Genomic DNA, 12629 nt, shown 5'->3' on the forward strand with positions numbered 1-12629 from the left:
TTTTTAAATTCAATGGTAAATATTAAATTATGAATTTTGAACTTCTTTAATGTCAGCTTCACAGATATTCCAATGGAAGATCTTTAATTAGAAAATATTCTGGTTGAAAATGGAACCAAATTGGTTTCATCATTACATTGACAGTGACACATCTTTGGGGATGAGATTAATCTTTAGAGCAAAAGACTTTGTTTGAGAAAGTTCTTAGTCTTTGCAAGGAGAGACTGGGAAGGAACTTGGAGATCGGCTTTAGCTGTTATGGTTGAAATCAAATACTCTCTTAGCCAGATTTGTTCTTTCATCACTTCCAGGAGCTGCTGTGGCAGAGTGCATTGCTGCTCCTCTTGCTGGCAGCCATCAGCCATTACCTATAACTTGACACAGTTAAGCTGGAGACTGTTGCAGTTGTAAATGGTGGAATTATATAGGCTGCATTTCCCCTCTCCTCATTTCCTGAAGTTTTTTTTTTTTTTCCCCCTTCTGGATGCTTCTCTCCTCATACAGGATTGCACAATGTACTTATGACAACCACAGTTGCTGTTTACATGAAAATGGATTCTAGGAAAACGCTCTTTATTTCCAGATGTCTTCAGTGTAATGTTTTCTTTCAGATCTCATTCTTTCCTTCTCCTCAGGAAAATCCCCACAAAGTGCATCCATCAGTCTTTATTTCTTCTTTTTCCTTGTTTTGTTTTTTTTAAAGGAAACTAAGTGTACTAGCACCCGTAACCTGTCAGCTTATGAGAGGCCAGCACCACATTCTTTGTAGTTCAACTAAGAACTTCAGACCACAATTTGGCAGTTCTCAAAGCAGTCTACAACAGTATCCTCACGTATCTGGGCTGTAGTAACACATTTCCCCGTGAAGCTCTGAAACTTAATTTCTGCTGTCCTCTGACAACGCACTACCCTGGAGCCATATTACCTGGCATTCTTTGGAGATAATTGCTGCCTGTGTGCTTTTTCCACTGTGTAAACACCAGTAAACAGAAAACAGCTGATTTTAGCCATGGCCATTTCAGCTTCTCCAGATGCACATTCTTAACCCCCTCAAATACTTGATATTTTTCTTCTGTTCAGCTTTTCCCTAGCTTTAATCTTTGTCCCTCTCACAGAAGCCATTACCAACTCCTATGTTTTTTGTGTTTCTCCTTGTTTTCATAGTCATTCTAGCCGTGTACTAACAAACTAAAAACAATCCAAACAATCCCCCCAAACCTAACCAAAACTCAAAAGCTCCCATGCCTTTTCTGGAGAAAACGCCTTCTCCTAAAGATGCAACTAGTCCTTTAATCTGTGTGGACTGCAAAGTGTACACAATTCTCTTTCCTGGAAAGAAAAAACCCCAAACTTTTAAAGTGATCTTAATAGCTGGCAAGGAGAGCTGCAATGTCATTTGCATAATTGTCCTCTGCTCAGCTGGAATTTGGAAGACTATCTGCAGTTACCTCTCATTGCTCAGCCTGCACCAGGGATTCATGGCTGCACAAAGGCTGCCTTTGCTATCACCCTGGGATGTCTGTACATCCTTCAGGTTTTGAATATTTCTTTCCGCTATTATCACATTTAGTTTGGCTGATGTTAATAAAACCAGGAGTTTTGGTGGACCTTATATACATGTTTTATTAATCAAACAGTGCTGCAATACAAAAATTATTATGATTAGTGTGACAAAGAAATGGTATTTTTTTAATGGTCTGAGGATCGGGTTATCTTTGGGTTGAAAAGAGATGGATTTGTCAGAAGTAAACCCACTGGACTGAGTTTTTTACACACAACAGTAGAGCATAGTATACTGCCAGTCCCTACTTCTAATGTTCAGGAAATCAGCTTTCTCAGAGAAAATATTTAAGTGAAAAAATATAGCTATTACTGTCTAGAACAGGAATGTTTCCTGTTGGAGAACTCAACACCACTGTCTAAAGTGCAAATTTAAGAACGTGCAATGGGCCAGACAGAGAATTTGGTCTGGCTTTGTGGTTGCTGCTCTGTAAACGGATTTTAGCACTGCAGTCTATTCTGCTCCGGCAGATAAATGGGCCGTCATATATACCGTCAGGCGGAATTGAAGCCAAATTTGGTTTTCCAAAATTGTACCCGGTTTTTCCCTCCAGCTTGTGCCCTGCACCACTGCTCAGCACAAAAGAAGGAAGGCGGTAACAAAGCATAACCAGGCTAATTAGGTCAGAGCCGAGCCGGTCGCGATACGGCCACTGCAGCCCTCCTCCTCCTCCTCCTCTCCTCCTCCAGAACGTGGAAAGCCTCCGCTCCGCACCCGCCGGGCACCGCAGCTTTCCCCGGCGCTGGAGCGGCCCTCGGGCCGAGCGGCGCCGCTCGCCGCCCCCCGCCCCGGGGGCTGCTCCTCCGCGGGGCCAGGCTGGGGCTCGCCCCGGGCGCCGAGCGGGGCTAAGCGCCTCCCCTCGCCCCTGTCCCCCGCCCCTCCGCCAGCCCTGCCCCGCCGCCTGGCACCGCCGCGCCGGCCCCGAGCGCTCCCCGCGCCGCCGCTCCGCTGCCGCTGCTGCTCGGCCCGGCCGGGCGGGGACTTGGCAGGAACTCCCGGGCAGAGAGCGAGAGTGCCTGCCCCCGCTCCGCTCCGCTGTGGCTTTTGGGTGGAGGAAGGTCTGAGCTCGGCCGAGGAGCAGCAGCAGCCGCCGCTGCCGCCGCCGGAGAGGAAGAGGCAGGAGGGGAGAGAGAGAGACGGAGAGGCGGCTGGAGCCCCCCAAAGTACCCCCCCATCCCTGCACTGCAGGCTACATTTCCAGCTTCATGGGCAAAGTGTGGAAACAGCAGATGTACCCCCAGTACACCACCTACTACTACCCCCAGTATCTGCAGGCGAAGGTAGGGTCCGGCACGCCGGGCGGCGCGGCGGGTCTGGGGCTGGCCCCGCTCCGGGCGGCCGGACAGGGCCGAGCCCGGCGGGGGCTCCGCGGCTGGGGCACGGCCCGGGGGAGGCAGTCAGGTTGCACCGGGGGACGGAGACAGGAAAGAGCCGGCAGCCCCTTCCTGCCGCCCGCCGCCGCCCCGGGAGCCCCCGCCGGGCTTCCACAGCTCCCTTCTCGCTCCCGACCGTGCAGTCTCCGACCTGATTCCCTTCTCTCCTTTCCCCTCCCGCTGTCGGTCCCTCCTCTTCCCCAGGGCTCTCGGCGTGTCTCCTCCTTCCCAAGCACGTTCTCGGCCACCCCGCCGCAGAGCGGAGCGCTGCGGGCCGCGCTCCCGCTGCCTTCGCCCAGCGCAGCCCCTGGAACGCGGGGAGAGGAGCCGAAGTTCGGCCGGCTGGGGCTGCCATGGCTGTGCCTCAGCCGCGGCGGGGGTGCTGTGGCATCCCGAGGGGTGGCAGGGCGCGCTTACTGCTGCGGTGGGGATGGCCGTAATTCCAATTAAATGCGGGCATTGGGGAAGCTGTCGGATTCGGGTGGATATTCATTGTCTGTGGAGTTGGACCTTTGTGAGCTGCCGCCTCGCAGTTTTCAAACTGGATTAAAAAACGCATTAAGGATCCCAGTCATGATGATTAATGTTGTACACAGGTAGCTGCTATTTGCGTGGATATTGATGTTAGTAGTTCTTGTGGTGGAGGATGTCCACCTTTTCCCCTTTCTCCTTCAAGTCTTTAAGGGCAGCCAGCCCCACTGCTCTAGAAGCATCATGCTGCAAACTGGCAGATGCAGAGGTGGTTGCATCAGCTGTCTGGAACATTTAGCATAAGCCTTTCCAACCACCACTGACACTCCTCACAAATCAAAACAGACCCATATGAGGCTTCCATGTGTGAACTTTTTTTAGAGGTTATTACCGTGGTGTGGGTTTGGTTGTGATTTTTCTATTTTTTTTGCTATTGAACTGTCTTGCCTCTTTGGCAATGACAGGAAAGAATTCCCATCCCTTTATCTGCACACTTGATAGGCTCTTCTTTTTATTGTGTTTGTCTTACTGTATTGTGAAATGTATTTTAGACTGCTTGGCTGAAAAATAAATTCCATTTGACAGTCATGAGACATTCTACAAGGCAGCAATGAGGAGGCTTTGAAATGTCCTTTCGTATATACAGAAATTGATAGAAATGTGATGAAGGTCTTTAGGTGATTTGAAATGACTAATCTGTTACATGTGTAATTGACATCAGACTAAAGATGGACAGACTATAGCCATTTAAAGATTAAGCTGCGGAGTAATCACTGCAGTACTGTTTACATATATATATTTAATGCATTATTTTAAAGAAAGGTGGAATGCCTAAAGGACAGCCTTTTGCATCATTTAGTTATATGACTATATGTACATTCTCAAATGAAACAAATGTCTTTATTCAGAAACTTTTACCCTCATGGTTTTGTGTGGCAATTGTAAGTTACAAACCAAGTATATAACATGGAATATATATAAAGCAGTATCACTTGGCTGTTTTGACCTGTAAATAATTTAAGAGGGAGATAAACTCTGATAGCTTATAGTAGTTAGTAAAGAATAATCCTAGAAATCCATGATCCTCTGAGAAAACATGATGGACCGTCTTCTGAAGATATTTCCTGTACAGATGATTTAATATTGATTTGTATTACAGTCAATGACATCTTCAAACTGCCTTGCAGTCTTTGGTATAAAATTATACAGTCTGAAATTACATTGCTCCGTTTCAGCAGAGAGAACACAGAGCCATTTGACCTGCACACATGAAAAGAAATATCTGAGATCCAGTGAAATTTCCTGTTTTCAGAAATCTTGATTTTATAAAAGAAATAAAAGAAAAATAGGTGTCTTCTTGGTATAGATACAGGGACCAGTGACTGTAGGTTTTGGTATTCAAGTATACAGAATCCAGTAATATAAGCAATCTTCCCACAATGGATCCCCTCTGAACATGTAGAAATATTCATTTAATTCATAGTTTGTAGCTCTTCTGTTCTTGGGGTCCTAAAACAGCTCATTGTCCACTCTCTCAGTAATTCTGGAGAAATCTTTGGTTTTTATTAAAGACAAATGATAACAGAAGTGAATAGGCTTTGCTGAATGAACAATGGGTAATAGTACATGATTATACTGGGGGAGGTAGGAAAATCTCCTGAACCAGAAGTTCTGCTTCTCATCTTATCCTTATTTAAATAATGATGGAAAATCTGCTGACTAATAATCTGCAAATCAATAACTAGGAGGTGACAGGAATTTCTTGAAGATGGCTTTTTCTGCAGAGCACTCAAAAATACTCATTAGATAAATTTCATACATTCCTATGTATGAATAGGAATGTATGAAACATCTTTAGGTTAAAATGTTGATGTGGTCAACTATTTTAATTGATATTAATATGTTACAGATTTAAAAAAACAGATTTTTATTAGACTGTTATGATCTTCACAGTCTTATTCATGAAGTATTCAAGCTGGTTCAGTGATATATTCTGTGAGGAAATATAAACATTTGCTGTGATTCAGCACCTCCCTCCCTCTAGTCTTAGAGAACTCAGCATCAAAAGAGATTAGTGAAGCCATGGTCTTAAATGAAAAGAACAAAATTAACATTGGAAGAAGACTTTTAAATTGAAATATCATTATGGCAATGAAAACAGTTGAAAATGACTTTAAATTGAAGCTTGTAAAACCTTCATTTTTATGATGGTTTTTACTCTGGAATGATACATTTGACATATCTGCTGAATTTTGTGTCTTCTAATGAGTGTATGTTTTAGGACAGTTCCTGTATTGCAGCATTGTATGGCTTGTAAGAGAGCATCAAAAATATTTTCCAAGTTCAATAGATGTTTCTAATGGTTTAGGTGCTTTCTTTAACCATATTTCTTTATCATTGCTTTTCAAATTTTAACTCAGTTGTATCTAATTTCCATACTTGAAGCTTTACTTATAATTGAGAGATCTTGTATTTCAATGTTTTGGAAAGTTATTTTCATTAAGATACATGTGTTCTACCAATGCTTAAAGGCCTGTCTGCCCAGGAGTAAAACCTGGCCATGCCAGGCAGAGCATTTTAATATTTAACAAGACAGAGTACACATAAACAAGTACAAATGTGTAGAGACATGTTTAGGCCACAATCTGTTTGCTTTGGTCAAGTAAGAAATAAAAGTGAGTCTATGTTTTGTTTTCCCATATCAAATGGAATTCAGGGTCACAATGCAAACAACAGTTTACAACTAAATTATGATAACTACCTGTATTATTGGTATTCCCTTGGAGAGTAATGTGGCAATATGAGTAATTCCACTAGTAGGCTTCTGTATCATAAAGGAAAGCTCTTTGTGTAAGAGAGAGTTCGTGGAAGAGGGCAACATTTCCTATAGCTTATCTATCCTATGGCTTATCTAAAGTGTAAGCATTTAGTAGTTGTAGATAATACCTATGTGATACTTGAATTCTAGTTATTTTGTATGGTATTAGGCAACAAAAACTAGATCTAATGAAGTCTTGTGAATCTTGCTAAATTATCTTTGGATGGGCTTTGAACTTTATCATTTGATAGCTGCAAAACTGCTGTTTTGGCAGCTCTGAGAAGAGCCAATATTTCTAGAAGTTGTGTGGGTTTGTAGGCAGGACTGTAGATTGATATAAACGGTAGTGAGCAGGCAGATTCTGCCGTGTCAAAACCTTGTTCTCAGGTTGATGAGAGCAAACTTTAAAATGGGAACACTTAATTTTTATCCAAGCCTGTTGATGGCAGAGTAAGAAGGAAATCAGTTAACAGTATTAAACCAAGTAGACATGAAATTGTCTTATTAGCAGACACTGGATAAGCTGCAGTTTAGTGTCCATATATGAAATTAATAGACCGATGTAGAACCTTCAGCTTCTAAAGCAGCAGAAGTAGGACCTTCTAATTGTTTGCTGCTAATGTGTACCTCAGCACTGCATTCTTCACCAAGCACAGGTCTGTTGCCCTTTAAAAAGTTTCAGTAGCTTATGAGCTGATTTTCACCGGTATCAATGATTACTAATTTTAATCAGTTTAGTTAGGTTTATTCCATATGCACTAAGACTGCAAAATCTGTACTTAGTAAAAGACAAGTTTACAGTAAAGCAGAGTATGCATGTTTATAAGGTTGGACAGAGTAATTTGCACACTTTATATTCTAGGAAGTTGTATTCATTGTCCCTAGTTGTGAGCTCTGTGGTTCTTGGCTGAGCTTAGAAATTAATTGAAATAACAGAAAAGCACGGGTTAGTTGCAGGCAAGCTTTTTGTCTCCACACAGTTACCTGATCCCATTATCCTCCTCAGCTTCTTGAATGTGTTCTCTCCCATTTCAGACAGGCTGGAGGTTTATTGTGCAACTATGTAGAGAATTCCTTCCAAAAATGTATTATATTGTGGAATGAAAAGCATTGTAAAAATCTACCGATTTTAAGAAAAACTTGAGCATTTTGGTGGTAAGATAATCCCTCTGACTCTATAGAATTATTTCAGAGGATGGAAAATAGAGAGAAATGAAGAGTGTTACCTAGAAAGAGCATCTTCTGTTCTTCCAAACATCCCAGTCCAAAACTGAGAACATCTGTTTACATCCATATATCAGACCAGTAACTTTTTGTCACTGATCACAACGATTGTTCTACGTAATTGTTCCAGCCAGCTTGTTTTGTGAGGGGCATCTCTATCCTTGTCCCAGTTATAGCTCCTTTGAACTTCTAAAGTTTGGTTCAGGTAGCCTGTGTTGAACTAGAAATATGCCCTTCATGAAGTACTTTTAGAAACTCTTGCTGGAATAATGCTTATATATGCAAAAGCCTCTCTAGAAATAGGTTGAATGGTAGCAAAGTTCATACAAAGCCCTGCAAGAGTTCATATAATGTATTTTAGTGTATGTCATTGTAACTCTCTAAACAACTCTGATAAAGGAACATGAACTGTAGAAACACTTCACACCACCATCATCTGGAAGACTGGCTTCATTGAAGTCAACATGAGTTTTAGCTTTCATTTCAGATAAGCAACATTTATTAGAACCTTGATTTATTGTTGGGTTATGCTAATCATTTGGAGGTGATTTGCAGTGCCATGCTGGTCATAATCTTCACTTTAGAGGAGCAAAAGTTAGGGAGTGCAACTTAAGAGATTGTGTGATTTGGGCTGGAATTAAGGAAAAGCAGCAATGACATCCATAAGGTGTGTTAATTTTGTATTTTTCTCATAGGGACTCTGTTAAAAAGAATTTTTAAAAAAGCCACAACTTTTCTCCCTGAATCCAACCTCCTTATAGAGAGGTTGATAAATACACGCATGCTACAGACTGAATTTGCAAATGACAAAGTAAAAAATATTTTCTCCACTGAATTAGTGGTGGAAATTGCAGGTTCTTATTAGCTTTGTAGTTTCTAGAAGTTTGAGACTAAATTTATCCCTAGAGTACCCTACGCTTTGGGCTTAATTTGATACTGTGTGATTTGCGTCATTTAACAAATGTCAACAAAATTTTGGTCCTTCCTTGTGATTCTGTAGTAACTTTACTGCAGACATATGAGCAGATCCTGAGTCTGACGGTCTTGTGGGACTGACTTTAACAGAAAAGTGATAAACCGATATATGACTTGAAATAGTCTTGAGACATTTATTCAGTGCTGTTTTCCTTTTGTATTTTGATTGTTAACCCCCTCAGGCACCGGGTTTGTGAATGTGAAGTTTATATCCAGTACGTAGGCAACAGCTGTAAGAAGGCAGAATTACACAATGTCTGATTTGTGCTAGTGTATTTTCTAGCTTTACCCTCAGCACAGGATCCCAAGGCAGTCATGAAAGGTGTGCAATAAGTTTGTGCGGGGAGAAGCTAATTTTCTTTGAATGCAACAGTTCTTTAAAGTATGTTTTTTTCAAAACTCAGCTGGTACTCTTCATAATGATAGTAGTTTTTTTTTCCTCATTACTTTTAAACCAGAATTGGCCATGCTATATACTTCTAAGTACTTTGCTTCTAGTTAGAGCATAAATCTCTAGGTCTCAGTCTCAAGGATGAAATTTCCGTAGTAAATTTCTGAGCTTCCACTCAGTGTTGAAAGAACAAAGAAAAGGTAGGCAGTGTTTTCCAATGAAGAATAATACAATGTAGCAAAGCATTGTTTTCTAAATCTATTTTTCTATAAAACAATACCTTTAAGAAATATATCTTTTTAATATATACATCAGAAAAACTCCTTGGACACAATTTTTCATCTACTTACAAATCCAAGTAGCAAAGTTTGAGCTATCAATGTTGATAGTAGATGCATCACTCAGAAAGGTAATTAATGCTACTAACACAGTGCTCCTAATGAAAGAAATGTGATTGTGATAGTAGTAAAGAAGTTTGAACAAAGGTGTAGTAATAAATGGGAAAGTATATCTTGGTACAGTTATGTATTTCAGTTTCGGTCTTCCATAATCAAGAACAATTAACAATGGTTTTAAAAAAATAAGTTGTTTTTAATTAAATTATGCTTTTGGTTTGAGAAATAGTCCCTTGAAGATGTATGCTCAGATTTAGCTAAAATTATATACTTGGTTTTTGTTCAATTGTATAGACTTTGTGGCCTGTGCAAAGTAGTATTCACAATTATTTCTATTGGAAAAACTCCTACTTTGCTAAAAAAGTGAAAAATGTTGGAAAAGCGTGTTGATAAAAATCTGTTCTATTTGAGTTTAATTCATTTCAGTCAAAACAGACACAAAACAGATTCAGGTCATATCTACTGTGGTTAAATAGATGATAGTTATTTTCTGACTTTATGCATCTTCCTAGTCTTCCTCAGCTGAAAAAATCAAGATCTGCATTGAGATGCTATTTCAGTAAATTCTAAGCTGAATTATGTTATCTCAGAATTGAGGAAGTCAAAGAGCTTGGACTCTTTGGGTAGGTATAGCCAGATACAGGGTGCTCACTTGTTCCATGGTAGCTTTTGGAGCACTATGTTCTTGTTCATAGTCTGAGATTGTAAGAGCACATTTAGTGTCAGTTGCTCCAACTTGATGAAAACATTTCAAAATATATTTAAGCTAAATTTCTGAAATCTCAGCATGCATGTAGGCCTGTGAGAAATGCTTCAGAATCATTCCAGGTAGATAAACAAAGCTTACTGATGCAAAATGGAACACAAAATATTCGGTGTGACTCTTGTGCATTGAGAGGGAAGTATTGAGGTTTTCTAGAGAGGTGGAGTGAACAGGCTTCACTTTGTGGATTTTACAGCAGGTTAAGAAGTGAATTCCTGTGCTTGTCTCTTGGCAACACACACTGACACAATTTCCACAGCAGTTTATAAGCTGTGGTAGTATCTGTGACCTCTTCTATCCCTCAGGCCATAGCTACATAATCACTTTAATTTTACATAACTATGCACAGCAGCCAAAAAGTGCAATCTTGTCTTCCCCCACTGCTCCCAGCAACCCATTCTTCCCCCTGGGCTGGCCCTAGCATTTGTATGATTGGTCAGTGAGCTGAATCAAGAAACCAGTCTGGCTGAAAACTAAGCCCAAACCCCCCAGCTGCAGTACCTTTTTACAGTGGAGCAACTAATGAGATACTTAAGAAGTTTGAGACTTGCATGGCTGTGGGTGAAGTTGTCTCCAAAAGAAATCCACCCCTTTGGATCTCACTTTTGACTCACGCAGTGGGGCTGCGGAGCTCTTCTGGATAAAAGGTTTTCTGAGGCCTTGGCCAACAGGGCTGTGATTACACATAAATTTGCTGATTATACATAAATGCAGAAAACTGTTAACATTTTTTTCTATGATTTTATCTTTTTTTTTGTTGTTTTAAATTGTGTTAGATGTTGGTGCACTATGTGTTAAAAGCCCTTCTGAGTCTGTCTTTCATTCTTAGGACCAATGATCGTGGAGGTAAGTGTGAAATAATTTGCTGAGAGGGCTTAAGTTAGGTATAGGCCTGGGAGGAAAGGAAGAATCAAATGTAAATGAAACTTCCAGAGGCCTTGTAGCATAGTGTTACATCTAACTTTCCATTTTCAACACAGTGCAACATTGATATTTTATTTCATTCTGGGGAAAGAGGGGAGAAGGCTGGCACTTCAAATTAGCAGCAGCTGCAGAATTAAGACAAGGGTGTTAGTGACTCATTTGGAAAAGTACTAGCTAAAACATTCTGTCTCCTAGAAAAAACATTAAAGAAGGGTTTATGATACAAACTTTGAATTTTGTGAATAGTGTCAGTGACCCTCTGGTTTCCTCTGGATAGCTTTCCTGATTAGTGACCATTTGCTTTTGATTATTGCACATGAAAGTGAGGGGAATACATGGGAACATTTTGGAGGGGGAAACATGGCTCCTATCAGGGTCAAAGACTCTAGAATGTCTCTTACTTCTTTTGACCAAGTCAGTTGTCCAAAAGCTCGGATTATCATTGTCCCAGGTTGCTGGAAAAAGGGTTATATGTAGTAGTTTCTGTGATGCGTTTGAATAAATGACAGAGTAGTCAAACTCCAGTTTCCCTGAACACAGGAAACTTGGATCATAGAAGGAATTTCCTTGTTCTCAGTCCCAAATTTCTTTCCCCAATTCACTATTCTTACTGCTCAGGCCTTTTCACAGTGTGTATATTTACAGACTGTATATGTATACAGACTGTATTCACAGTGTTTATATTTAGGTTGTTCTCTACTCTTTCTACATCTGCATTTGGGTGAGGTTTTTCTCCTTTCTTGGATAAATATGGGTATTTCCCTGTTTTATGCCTAGGTCCTGCAAATGGCTTTATTTAGAAGAGCAGACTATTTTAAGAAGAGATGGCTAAGGGGAGATCTAATTGCTGTCTAAATGTATCAAATAAGAATGTATTGAAAAAGTGGAGACAGACACTTCTTGGAGATGGATGGGGATAGGATCACAGAAGCTCTCTTAAATCAGCCTTCTGCTCAAATCAGATTTGTCTAGAAGATCAGACCAGGTTGCTTGGAGCATTATTCAGTCTGTTCTAGAAAGTCTCCAAGGATGGAGATGCACAGCCTGTCAGAACAACCTGTTTCAATGCTAGCTATTCTTGTAATGATTTTTTTCCTTATTTCCAGTCTGAACCTCTCTTTTTTCAACTTAGGCTCATTGACTTATCCTCACACCATGGACCACTGTAAGAACCTGACCCCTTTTCCTTGATAACCTCCTCATAAATTTCTGTTCTATAAAAGGAAAGCTGCTGTTAACTCCCACCAAAGCCTCCATTTCTCCAGTATGAACAAACCCAGTTCCTTCAGCGTTTCACAGATTATGTGATCCAGCCCACAGCTGTCTTGACAGTCCTGCACTGAACTCACTCTGGCTTATCAGTGCCGTTTACTGGGGGCTCAGAACTGCATGTGGGATTCTGAATGGAGCCTTCCAAATGGAGGATAGTCACCTCCCTTTCTGAATGCAACCCAGCAGGAACAGCAGAGCACGCTGCTGGCTTATGCTTGGCTGGCTGCGTGCCACAGCCCCCAGGTCTGTTCCAGCAGAGCTGCTCCTCAGCCAGTCACTTCTCAGCTGACAGTTTCAAGGGACTCTTCCTTTACAGGTGCAGAACTTTGCACTTCTCTGAGGTAAAAATGTTGAACACACCAGTCCAAGTATAGCGACTGGTAGTGCTCCACTTGGTCCAGGCATGAAATTCACTGCCCTCCCCTTGTCTACAGAGCTGGTAGTTTTATCACTGAGGGGAAT

At 41.2% G+C, this 12629-nt stretch overlaps 1 protein-coding gene across 2 annotated transcripts in view; it reads left to right on the forward strand.

The window, feature by feature from the left end:
• Positions 1–2536: 2536 nt before the first annotated feature.
• RBMS1 (RNA binding motif single stranded interacting protein 1) overlaps positions 2537–12629 on the forward strand; it is a 143423-nt gene continuing 133330 nt past the window's right edge. For both annotated transcript variants that reach the window (XM_053982103.1, XM_053982104.1), the window contains exon 1: positions 2537–2841. In XM_053982103.1, the coding sequence (XP_053838078.1) occupies positions 2767–2841 (75 nt within the window). In that variant the 5' untranslated portion in view covers positions 2537–2766. The remainder of the gene's footprint in view (positions 2842–12629) is intronic.

The sequence above is a fragment of the Vidua macroura genome, chromosome 7 (assembly GCF_024509145.1).
Source record: "Vidua macroura isolate BioBank_ID:100142 chromosome 7, ASM2450914v1, whole genome shotgun sequence".
Lineage (NCBI taxonomy): Eukaryota > Metazoa > Chordata > Aves > Passeriformes > Viduidae > Vidua > Vidua macroura.